The sequence below is a fragment of the Sesamum indicum genome, linkage group LG12 (genome assembly GCF_026168435.1).
Source record: "Sesamum indicum cultivar Baizhima isolate 11 linkage group LG12, ASM2616843v1, whole genome shotgun sequence".
In the NCBI taxonomy this organism is placed as follows: Eukaryota; Viridiplantae; Streptophyta; class Magnoliopsida; order Lamiales; family Pedaliaceae; genus Sesamum; species Sesamum indicum.
The window spans coordinates 10,108,959-10,122,330 of NC_142668.1; the positions used below are offsets into that span (position 1 = coordinate 10,108,959).

The following is a 13,372-nucleotide window of genomic DNA, read 5'->3' on the forward strand; positions in this document are numbered from 1 at the left end:
TCGCTGGGGGATTGCGAGTATAAAAACAGGTTTGGCCCCCTTAAGAAGGGGGATTTTTTTTCAAGCATACACAAATAATTTCTGTCATATTCAATTATTTAACTCATTGTTTCAATATAGCTTGCTATCTTATTTTCATATATCTTCTTTTTAATATTATTAGTTCAAAATTACATATTGACTTAAACATCAAAGTGTTAATATTTTCTGCAGGCCCCATCTTTAGGCTTGCGAAGGATTTGGTCTATCAAGGTGCTCATTCCTCAAACTATTTTATCCTTGCGTTGTTTGCATGCATCAAATTGCATTTAATATAAGAGATAAACTGCAATCTACCTATCTGTATAGAAAATATGCAAATAACTCCCTTTGAAAAATAAAATAATAATTTATCTTTCTATATTTTTTAAAATATAGCAATTTATCCCCATGTGTTTTAAAAAATAAAGCAATTTACCTCCCTACCTAAAGAAGTAAATTGCTTCATTTTTTTAAAACAGATGGGGAATAAATTGCTATTTATTTTTCATAGAGGATAATTTTGCTCATTATTAATATCATAGAAGGGTAAATTATTATTCACCCTTTAATATAAAACATATTATTTGAACAAAATAAGTTAGTTATTTTGGTTTATTTTTTGTACACATAGTACATTAATATGTTAAATATAGCCGAAGATATAATAGGATTTACAATAGAATCCGAATAATCCTTTTTGCAGTGGACGAAATCAACATGTATTTTTTTCATTGCAAATTCTTGTATTTTTTGTTGTGTTATACATTTCGTATGTATAAAAGTTATGTTACTTATTTTTATTTAAAAAATAACTTTCAACCTTCTCTTTTTAAAATTTGAAAAAAAATAGATGCGTTGGATTACAACTTGAAAAATACCACAAAATAGAAGAAAAATAGCATGTTTTTCCACCTTAAATGAAATTCGATTAAATTTAACGGAAAAGTTAACGAAAAGGCCAAAAGTGCCAAAAAAATAAAAGTTTAAGGAACAAAATTGTAACCTTAAATTGTTTGAGAAAAACGAAAATCGCATTAGTGACTATATTTGAAGACCAAAAAACACATTTGTCCTATTATTATATATATATATATCAATATTTATATTTGTATATCTTTTTTATAAAATATCGTTGATATTTGGCAAAAAGAATTCTTAGTTCTATTATTAATTTCTGAAATATGCATGATGAGGGAAGAATTACAAAAAGACCGATATACCCTTAATGAAGGGTAAAATCGATATTCTGCGCTATTAAGTCAAACTTAGCTCTATGAAAGGCAAGGAGGAAATCCGGTTGCAAGATTGCGGATCTTTGGCTCTATCGCGATCCAGGCACATGATTAGTGATGAGCTGTTTGATTGAAGGCTCAAGGCCCATGATCTTGACACGTTGCAGCCCAACATAGTAAGTTCAAGCTATATAAATATGCGGAAATCAGACCAATTGAGGTAATTATATTTTTATAACAATCTAGCTTCTGTTCACTACATATTTTCGACCGACAATTTAACTTGAGCATCGAAACATTTTTGTTGGGGACCGACCCGACTAGCTTGACGTATTTTCTGATCCATAAGAATTTTCTAAGATCGGGAACGAGGTGTGATTGCGATTGCAAATCCATATCACCTAATTCGAGCTTGAAGAGAATAATTGTTGACGTATACGTGCATATACATTTATTCATACATATATACATTAATATATAAAATAATTATAATTAATGTTTCTATATTATATAGATTATAAAAGAAATATAAAATTCAAATGTTATTTTAAAATAAAAGTTTATGTAAAATTCAAAATTATTAAAAGTAGCGTATGGAGAATTATTTTACAGAGCATATTTTAGGACGTAAATTAAAAGATAATAGGAGGTAAGTGAAAAGGACATTTTTGTTCAAAAAAATAATAACCAATGCTACATCATTTTGTTAAGGGAACTTCTCGTAGGCGAGTGCAGGTATAGACATATAGATACAAAGTGTAATTAATATTTTTTTTATATAGACGAAATTTTTGCCATACTATTTAAATTTAATCCAAAAAAAACTTCATTTTATAATACGTGTGTCGAAATACACCAATTAGATGGTCATTAAAAATCCACTCTTTATTTAATTAATATCTATTATTTTTTTAAATGAAAATTTTTCGTTTTTTAAATTAATTGGCCAATATGTAACTCTTTTTTATATATTTTGTAGCGAAAATCAAATACACCATAATTTATGAAAGAAAGGGAATATTTTAAATACAACTTATATTTAAAAGATTTGACTTAGGACTGTGATTCCTTGTAACTTTACAATAGTGGGAAAAAAAAAACTTTAATTGCATCTCCTAATGATTATTAATCACTTTATCCTTTCCTTTTGTCATGGCATCATTCACTTTGAAAATATTTAAAAGGGTAAAATGCAGACACCCAATGTATGGGGTCATTTGCATTTTGTTTCTCAACTTCTTTTTTTTAATATTTTTTCACTTAATTTTTTAATTTTGTTGCATTTTATATTTTTGGAGGGATAATAATGAAATATTCCGTCCGAGTGTGTACACGTGCCTGAGGGTGATTTTGGGTTCGATGAAATTGTAAAGATTAAATGCAGAAACCCCTACGTATGGAATCATTTTCACTTTGCCCCCGACCTTTTGATAAAAATTAAAATAAATATAAAATTGGAAAAATGAAAAAAAATCCAAAAAATGGAGAAAAAATTCAATACACAATTTGAGGATAAATAATTTCACATTACAAGATAAAATCAAACAGAAAAATCATGAACTTTCTGCAATATCATGTGCGTGAAACCCCTAAATGAACAAGAAAACTTTAAACTTCAATTCACAAACAAAAAATTTCAACATAAACACAAGATTAGCAAAACATTACAAAGATTGGAAAAAATTCAAATGAGAAAATAAGAAAAATTCACCGACTCAAATGAAGAGATTAAACTTCAACAACTCAAAGGAAAAAATCACAAAAGAGTGTAACTTCACAACAAAATCAAATACACTACGTTGTATAAAAAAAAAAAAAAGAACAACTCAAACAAAAAAAAAAGAACGTGCTCTATCGGCGCTACCATCAAGCATATGTATGTATTTCAATCTGTGCCAATATTATTTGGCTTGTAATATAAAGTGGTTTATCTGCAAATCAAGTATTAAATTTTCTGAAAATTTTCTCTTTTTTTCTCCATTTTTCATAACTTTTCTCTAATATTTTTTTTTTTTTTTTGTGAAAAGGTTGGGGGGCAAAGTGCAAATGATCCCATACGTTGGGAGGTTGTTTGCATTTAACCTTTATAATTTACCGAACCCAAAATCGCCTTTAGGCTCGTATACACACGCAAACGGAATATTCCATCTTTATTTTCTTAAAAATACGAAGGGCAATAAAATCAAAAAGTTGGGTGAAAAAATATAGAAAAAAAAAAAGTTGAGAGACAAAATGCAAATGACCCATACGTTGGAAGATGTCTATATTTTACCCTATTTAAAAATACAATATTTTTCAGGACAAATTATTCAGAGAAGGGTCTTTGGTTAAATACAGAAAAATTATTATTAACACTTGTTGGTTCAACTAATAAAGACGAATTATCTTCTTCTAAGTTGTCATGTATTTGATTCCCTCTATAAATATAAGGTTGAATAGATAGGTAATTTGTACAAAATCTTGTAAGCAACTCACAGTCTTAAGTGTATGCTCTATTAATTGTAGTGATAATCAAAATCGAAATACCCATTATATATAAATATATATTTATATATATCGACCAGCCACTTTCATTCAAATAGTGGTAGTTTCGATTCCCTCTACAATGTAAGGTTTGAGTTGATGAGTAATTTATAAGTACTTTTATAAGTGATTCATAGTCCTAAAAGACCCTCTAAACTTCACAAACGGCGTAATAATAATATAAAATCAAAATCTAGTACTAATCGTAATTAAAGTCAAAATCTCTCAAATCTTTTTATGTCTAAACTAATATAAAAATAAAAGACTCTCTACATTCACAAACAGCGATTAATGACACCATCTCAACAATATTTAAATATGATAATTATACTCCTAATTAGATAATTTTAATAATTAGTTACAATTACTTTCCTTTTTTTTTAACATAAAATGACTTCATGTCATTTAATTCACCACATCAATTCCGTTGTTGTGTTGATAATACTTTAAGTTAATTTTCTTTTGTTTCTTTCTCTCTTTTTTTTTTTTGAAATATAATTTATTGGATATATATTCTATTTATATTTATAATATATTTTAAAATATAAAAAAATATTTATTATGTATATACATAAATTACGTATGACGACAACTAGTATATTTATTATTTTTTTTAAAAAAAAGAAAAAAGAAAAAGAAAAAGGGAGCATCCACATCCAAATGGTTTGCCATGTGTAATGGCCTCATAATAAGAAGCCAAAATTAGTGTAGTCCCACAAGCAGTCACATGGACTGGAGCGTAGCCGTACGCTCCACTTGGTCGCGTGGGTCTCACCTGCCCCCACCCCCTTTGTCTTTTTTCTCTCTCCCAACTATACAATAAATCCAATTATTAATAAATAAAAATTAGTATTAATTTAAAAACATTTAAATAAAAATTCAATAAATTAAAAACTTTAATAAGTCTTTTATTTAAATAAAATAATATTCCTCTCCGTACATTACAATTATATCTACACTGGTCGTATATTTGAAAATATAGTACCGAAATAATTACTTAAAAAAAAAAGAACCCATAAAGTAGGAGAAGAAAAGTCAAAAAGAAAGAGCATTTCAACTTTGTATTACTTGTTTTTTTTTCTTCTTATTTAATTTTATTTAATGAAATATGTTTTTTTTAAAAACAAATTTGGGTGATTGTACATTTTATACCGCGTCATTTTTATTTGAGTAAATTACATTGACACCCCTTAAAGTTAAGCCCAAATATTCGAACACTCATGCTACAATATTACAAGTACACCCCTTTGAGATTAGAGCTATAATTATTAGTAGACATCTTTTTTAGTGGCAAAAATTTACACAAACACTTCCTGAAATATATTACAGTAACATTCCTATAGGATTTTGCAAAATCAACTGAATTTTGTGTATTTGGATCTAATTTTAAAAATATTAATGTAATTTATCTATTTATTTATAATAGTAAATAAGACACACTCGATGAATGAACAGAGCACGACAAAAGTTTGTAAAATCATCGGTGGATGATAATAGAGAGATACAATAGAAAAAATAGGATATTTTAGAAATTCATATTTGACACGCCAAATTGCTATTGGTAATTTTTTAAGAGTGTAAGGATATTTTAGACATTTCATATTTCGGACACCAAATTAGTTATTTAGAGGGCTTAGCCTTAATATAACCAAATAAATTATGTTCATAAATAATCAATTAAATCAACGGTATGCGGAAAATTTTATGCATAACTATTAAATTTATCATAAAAGTTCTTTGTATTTATTATGAAAATAAGTCATTTGTAAATTGGACTAGTAAATAAATTGAATTGAGCTGAAGCCTTACTGGCCGAACATGTTTGAAATACAATCAAGTTCGGAAATTTATATTTGAATTTGGTTTGATTGTAATAATTAAATTGAGTTAAAACGAGATTAGTTGAATCAAACTCGAAATCGAGCTGTTTGACTTTTTTAAATATATTTTATTATTTTATCAGTAATCTAATCAAGAATGAGTCAAATTTAAAAACTTATCTAAGGATAAATTATGTTTGAATTTAGTTACAGGAACATAAACGAACATTTACCGTTTTATATCAAATTGAATATCGAGTGGTTTGATTAAATTTTCAAGCTTACAAATAAATTGGTAGGTATGGCAATTTTTTGGTTTATGTAAAAATAATAAAAATAATATATTGAGTGTGTATATATATATATATATGCACAGATTTAGTAAAATGGATACAATTTATATCAATAAAAGTAAAAATATAAATGAATTGGTTGGGGCAATTTATTACAACACACACAACAATATGTGTGTGTATATATATATAGAGAGAGATACAATTTATATGTATGATATTATATTATATGTGTGTAGTATATGAAATATAATTTATGCTTTGATATATAAAATATATACTATTTGAAAAAGGAGAGAGAGAGAGAGAGAGAGAGAGGGGAAAAGTCACATGGCCTCGTTGCCGCTGGGGCCTCAGCAGCATCACCATAATCCACCACCCGACCATCATCATCAATATCATCATAATGCTCTTCTTGACCAAGCTCCACCACCCCCCGCCGCCGTGAAGTTCGCTTCCGCCGCTGCCCACAATATGGAAGCCGACAAGGTACTGCGCTTCACCCACCCTCCTCTGCCGTCGTTTTCCTGTCCATTTGATTTGTTCCTGCATTGATTCGCCAAACCCTAGCTGCGTTTCTTCTGTTCTTACCGGATTTAGCTTAGAAGCTTTACTTTTATCCCTGTCGTTGAATCCGGAGAGGATCGGATAGAGTATGTCCGGGAATATTCCGGCGATCTGAGAGTTTGCTCCCTTTTCATGGGTGTTTTTCTACTTCCAGATTTGAGTGTTTCAGCTGGGTTTTGTGCTAGGAAGAGTGCCCTTGTCTTTTGTTGCTAATTTTTTTCTCTTGTGGAATTTCTGGATTTTTCGGTTAATGCATCTGATTGAGAGGAAAAATTGTAAGTTTTATGATAAAAGCAACTATCTTCAAGGTTTACTGTAGGTCGATTTTGCTTCTTTTCTTCTATTTTCTTTTTGGGATTTTTCTGATTTCTTGATTCTTTATGTTTGCATTGTCATCTATGTTCACGCAATGCAAATTCATACTGATTTTTGCTTCAACTTTGGGTCTTTTAGATGTAGTTTTCTTTTAAAACTGGTATCGGAGTTCCTTCTAGCAAACTTCTTACTTTCTTCAGGTAAACTTTTAGCTGCCTTTCTTTAACTTTAGGTGAATTATGCTTCAATCTATTGAATGGGGATTTGTTTCGTGTAGCTGGCTGATGGTTGATTCTCCTCAAGTTTATAGTAGTCTGCTTGTTTCCTTCTGAAGTTATCTAGCATATGATGCTTTCTTCAAAGTCATAGTTTATGGAAGACATTGCTTTTTCTTGGTTCTACACTCAGTATATCTAGATAGATCCCTGTCCTTTTTGCCTTTACTTAATTTCATATTTCCTTAATCATTTTTTCTTTTTCATTTGATCTTTTGCTGATCTATATGGTGATAATATGAACATCGGGTTATTATAAGTGGATATCAACTCTGCTAAAGCATTGATAACCTGGCTTGGTTTGTATTGCAGGAGATGCCATCGTCTATGGTTGAGGGTAATGATCCAGTTACCGGTCACATTATTTCTACTACTATTGGAGGCAAAAATGGCGAGCCTAAAAGGGTTGGTCTCAAAGTTCTATTTGGCTTCTATTGATTACAGCTTTAAATGCTAAGAGAATTGATAAATATCAACATTATTTTCATGGATCTGAAGAGCTCACAACTCAATTTCTAATCCTAAAAATTATTTTGGAGACTGGTTATGTGAAGCTGCATGGAATTTGTTGAATAATTAATTATTTCTCTTTATTATTTTCTTAACGGAAACTAAAATCCTGCTGTGGTGCTGTTTTGCAGACAATTAGTTACATGGCAGAGCGCGTCGTTGGCACCGGATCATTTGGAATAGTTTTTCAGGTGTGTTTGCCATGTGGTGATGATATTTGTGTCTTAACCTGGTTTTTAAGGGCTAATGAGCTGGAGCCATTCTTCTGTAGGCAAAATGCTTGGAAACTGGAGAGTCAGTAGCCATAAAGAAAGTCTTGCAAGACAGGCGGTATAAAAATCGGGAGCTTCAGTTAATGAGGTTGATGGACCATTCTAACGTGATTTCGCTGAAGCACTGTTTCTTTTCAACAACCACCAGAGATGAGCTTTTCCTTAACTTGGTCATGGATTATGTGCCTGAGACTATGTACAAGGTCTTAAAACATTATACCAATTCAAGTCAACGGATGCCACTCATCTATGTCAAACTCTACACCTATCAGGTTTCGATTTATCTCATTTTGTCTATTTCTCAGGAAACTTCTGCATAATTCAGTTACCTCTAATTAAAATATGAGATATCATTTGAAAACTTCTCTAATTCAAAAACATTTTTTCATCTGTTTCAGTTGTTTAGGGGCCTTGCATATATGCATACAGTTGCAGGGGTATGCCACAGGGACATAAAACCTCAAAATATTTTGGTCAGTAACTCAAAGTCTCTCTCCCTTGCCACCATCAATCCCACTGCGGATGTGCACTGCTGGTTCAGTTGGACTGGTTAATAGACTTTATAAACTGATACTGTGTGCTGTCTGCAGGTTGATCCTCTTACCCACCAGGTCAAGATTTGTGACTTTGGAAGTGCTAAAGTTCTTGTAAGTTCATTGCAAAGTCTTGTCTGTACATGCAAAATGATTTGGGTTAAGCAAACCTATCAGAAAAGTTTATTCAGAGAACACTATGCTTGATGACAATTTAATGCAAAGTATAAAATAGAAATCTTAGTATTACCCGTAACTATGGTTAAAAACACCGAAAAGCAAGAATTACTGGGGTGATAGCAATGTTTAAAGCAGAGAGAAATTATATTTTAGAAAATCCCTTTTGTTTTCTTTGCTAAGAGAACCTGCCTTAGGCTGATCACTTTGTTTTTCAAAAGCATTAGTGCGATAGGTTAACATTTATTCCCAGTCGAATAACTTGCTGTTTATTTCTTTGCAACCAGAGTGAGGGATGACATTATATTTTATCTTCTTTCCTTTTAGGTTAAGTCCTGTTGTCATTATCAATTAATTTATTATCGGATATTGATGTCATAAATGCCCATGATTTCTTTACTTATTCTTGGTGCATCTTTCTTACCATGTAAAACTTGTAATTATCAGGTGAAGGGTGAAGCTAATATATCCTACATTTGCTCTCGTTATTATCGAGCTCCAGAACTCATTTTCGGCGCAACAGAATATACCACCTCTATTGATATCTGGTCTGCTGGTTGTGTCCTTGCTGAGCTACTTTTGGGGCAGGTTTGTGTCATTGATGTTGCAGTATGCCCTGAGCATCAAAATGTACTTCTCAAGCTTCTTATATCTTCTTGGTGCAACTTAATTTTTTCCTCTCTAACAGCCTCTTTTCCCCGGAGAGAATGCTGTTGATCAACTTGTAGAGATTATCAAGGTGTGCTCTCGCAGTGTATTATATTTTGGATCACAAATGAGATTAGCTTTAGTACCTTTATTTAATTGTAAAACTTTCTCAAATAGGTTCTTGGTACTCCAACTCGAGAAGAAATTCGGTGTATGAATCCAAATTACACTGACTTCAGGTTTCCCCAGATTAAAGCCCATCCATGGCACAAGGTATTACTCTACTTGCCATATATTCTTCTTTTTGTGTACAGAATTCCAGTTATAACTAATGATGAAGCTTTTTGTTCAGGTTTTCCATAAGCGAATGCCTCCTGAAGCCATTGATCTTGCTTCACGGCTACTTCAGTACTCACCAAGTCTTCGATGCACAGCAGTATGTTTGATTTTATTCCTATCCTATAATCATACATGATACTTGATATGTGTTATGCTCTGTTGGAATTCCTGGTGAAGCATTCAAGCTATGCAGAAGAATCATCAATCTTCTGCAATTTGGTTTCTTTTCACTGCTGTTATTCTACATTATTTATTTATGGTACAAATGGAATTGATTACCTTTTCTTTGCAGCTTGAAGCATGTGCCCATCCTTTCTTTGATGAGCTTCGTGAGCCAAATGCTCGCCTCCCAAATGGTCGCCCTTTCCCCCCACTTTTTAACTTCAAACAGGAAGTATGTTTCAAGCTTACTCCATTATTCTTTTTACTCTACTCATTCTGTTCTTTTTCGTTTGTTCTCTTGTTTTCCCCTTGGCCGTTTTCTGGCTAAAGAGTGCTGAATGAGGGGGTTAACATTCTAATTTTGGTAGGAGCAAATGTTGACTTTGGTTATTAAACTTCCGTCTGATTGGTGAAAAGTAGCCCTTGAATTAGTCCATGATTATTTGTGAACTTTAACATTTGCTTCTGATCTTATATCTACCTCTGTTGTCATAATAAGATCTGCTGCTTATCTAATTTACATGCTAAAGGGAACAAGTTATTAATTAACATTTATATTGCATTTAAGGTTTATAAACCCTACTTATAACATTTGAGTATCCTGTTTTAGCATGGGAGAGTAACACTTCAATCATACTACTCTTGTGCATTATTCATCCTTTTATCATCAACTTGTGGTGTTTCTCAGCATTCATGTTTTCTCATAAGTTCCTTAGTTGTCTGTTTTCTATTTGGACATCTTCGCTTGAAGAGGCATAAATTGTCTGCTAGTGGATTCTGAAGTTGCTTAAACAACTGTTCTTTTTTATACAAATGATATGGAGTTGTAAGCAAAAACTGCTATGGTAATATATTCTGTGGTGTAAGTGGATTGAGATTAATTGGATAGTTTTTCTTGAAGCTTCATTTGAATTTTCTTTGAACTCGAACTTGTCTTCGAACTGGGTTTGATGGTTAACATATCAAGCTTGAATCTGCTTTAATTGAGCCGAAACAGGAGTCATAATCGAGGGATTTGATATTTTTTATCTTATGGTTATTAAACTAATCAAGTGGAAATTGAGTTCAACTTTTATTGAACAAAAAGAGAAAGGCGCTGTCAGCGTAAGCGATAGATCCTGGGTGGAGTATTGGTAAACTTGATATATTTGTGGTTTTGCATGAATACTGCAACTGACTGGTAGAATGAAGTCTTCTACAGTTGGACTGAATGTTGAACACTTTCCATGCTCTATTTGTGTTTATTTATTATGCTTCTGAAATCTTCCACTTCAAGTTTGCACTCTGCAGCTACCAAAGTAAAAGTTAACCTTGATCATTTCTCTTCTAGTGTTAAAAATTGTTTGGTCAAATTTCTTGATGTGTTCCACAAATGTTTCACGTGGGTAGAGCACAAAAGCACAGTTAGTAATTAGAGAAATCATCCCCATTTCAAAGAAGTACTACACTTCATCTTTTTCTGTTATCAACCACCCAATAAGATCTTTAACTCGCTACTTGCAACTGACTAGCATTGAGTTCCTGTCTATTTAACATCAAATTCTCCTGATTGCAGCTAGCTGGAGCGTCGCCTGAGTTGATCAACAAGTTGATACCCGAACATATCCGTCGACAAGCTGGGCTGAATTTTCCTGTTTCCCATCCTGCTGGGACGTGATGATTGACATCAGAATTGCGGCCCTCTTCATTTAGTTGGCGGATAAGTAGCAAAAGCAAAAGCTCTCTGTTTAGTATTATCAGGCGTTTCTACCCAGGTCAGTGGTCTTTGACGCCCCTTATGATGTATGCATATAGCGTCTGCTCGGATTAACAGCATAGTTGGTGGTACCGGTCTAGTACTCCGCCTAGCTAAACAAGTTTCGTTGCTTCTGTACATTTGTCTAGGTCAAAACTCAAAAGATTCTGAAATGTAGTAGAAAATATGATGTTGGTGTTGGTGTCAATCGATGCAGATTTCCTTGAAACAGCATAGTGCGAGGATTTCAATTGTATTTCTATTTTATTTTCATCTGAGGTTGTGTTTGTTTCTGGTACCATTAAGTTGTCTCATGCTAAAAGCCCTATTAGACTTCGCTCTGTTCGTACCTACCATCTGACCTCTTCAAGATTTCATTTGCTTTCGGAGTTCTGCTAGTAAAACTACTGAGAAAACTTGGTTTCAAGTGTCTAAGTTGTTGCATGGACAACAGGTAATTCAAGATATTATATTACTAGTTGTAGGATGGAAGAAGATTATTTTATAAACCTAGCTACTGAAGATAAAATTATGATTTTGTTTTATGGAATAATTATATTTACACCCCTAACTTATGATCTATTTACAGAAATTACCCTTATTTTTTGTGTAATTACAAAATCATTCCTGACAATCAAAAAGTAGGCTTAGTTTATGTTGATTTTTTGGGGGTGTAATTTTCCAAAAACAAGAGTGATTTGTGTAAATGATGCCACGCTTCATGGTGTGTATTTGTAACTTTTGAAAAGACATGAGTGGTTTGTGTAAACAGATTATAGATTAGGGAGTGTAGATATTACTATCTTTTTTCTTTTTTGGCGGACTCTTGATATCGTACATTATTTTAGAATTAAAAAAAAAACATTATTTTACAATGAAATGCTTCGACTTAAAAAATGATTGATGTAAATATTCTGAACTTGGAAACGATTTAGATTCATTTTGCAGTTTGATTATTATGCAAGAATGTATTCACTTTCTCAAAGTAACATATTCTTAAGATATTTGCTTCTATAATAATATATATGTATTTTTTGAAATTTAATAACTAATTAACATTCAAATATTTTTCGAAGTTTCAAACAAGAATGAAGTATATATTTTATTATCAATTATTATAATTTAAAGTATATTTCTCTAAACTTGCATATAAGCAAGGATATATAAAGAAGAAACTTTTTAATCCCATCTTAGGCTAATTGATTGGATAATGTATCCCATGAATTAGAATTGTTTAAATGAGATTTGATATTACTATGGGACTCTAATATAGTGAACCAAGTGTATGGTTATGTATGATAAACCAAACAAGGCCTTGACATATAATTAAGATAAGATATTATCTCTTGTCATTCAATTGACAGTCGTTAGATGAAAATGACATTCTAATATTTGGTGTAGTAATTGAATCTTTAGTATGTTTATATTAAATACATTGTTAATCAAGAATTATTTAACAAGAGTTAATAAGTGTATGAATTGCGCTTAAGAATATAATACCACAATATTGTAATCAAATCAACAGTTTTAACAACACATAATGTTTTGAAGCATTAGATGAATTACTTGATCAAGATGTTTTAGAAAATAGATGCAATAATAATATTAAGAGATAATTATATTTTTTTTTTTAAAATTTGATATAATTATACATAGATACATTTAGTTCCCCTGATGTCTGCTTCTAACAAATAAGTCCTTATTGGTCAAAATTTACTAAATTTGTTAATATTAATAAAAAAAAATTGATATTTACCCTTGATTGACTTATTGCAGGACAAATGAGTTTTTTCGAACTAAATTATCCTTATAACGGTGAAGATATACCGCCTCACATACATTAACGCGTGAAGACGTATGAGGGTAATTTGATTATAAAAAGATTTATTTGACCTACAATAAGTCCAAAATAAATCAGTCGGGGTTAAATGTAAGTTTTTATTTTGTTGT

General features: G+C 31.3%; 1 protein-coding gene across 1 annotated transcript; it reads left to right on the forward strand.

Annotated features, from left to right (window-relative positions):
- The first annotated feature begins 6,149 nt into the window (after nt 1-6,149).
- LOC105165619 (shaggy-related protein kinase eta) lies at nt 6,150-11,723 on the forward strand. Its single transcript, XM_011084686.3, has 12 exons — nt 6,150-6,378; nt 7,359-7,451; nt 7,688-7,747; nt 7,828-8,100; nt 8,227-8,301; nt 8,419-8,475; nt 8,986-9,126; nt 9,227-9,277; nt 9,364-9,459; nt 9,539-9,622; nt 9,818-9,919; nt 11,243-11,723. The coding sequence occupies exons 1-12, from the start codon at nt 6,220-6,222 to the stop codon at nt 11,342-11,344; spliced, it is 1,293 nt and encodes a 430-aa protein (XP_011082988.1). The 5' UTR covers nt 6,150-6,219; the 3' UTR covers nt 11,345-11,723.
- Nucleotides 11,724-13,372: the final 1,649 nt, after the last annotated feature.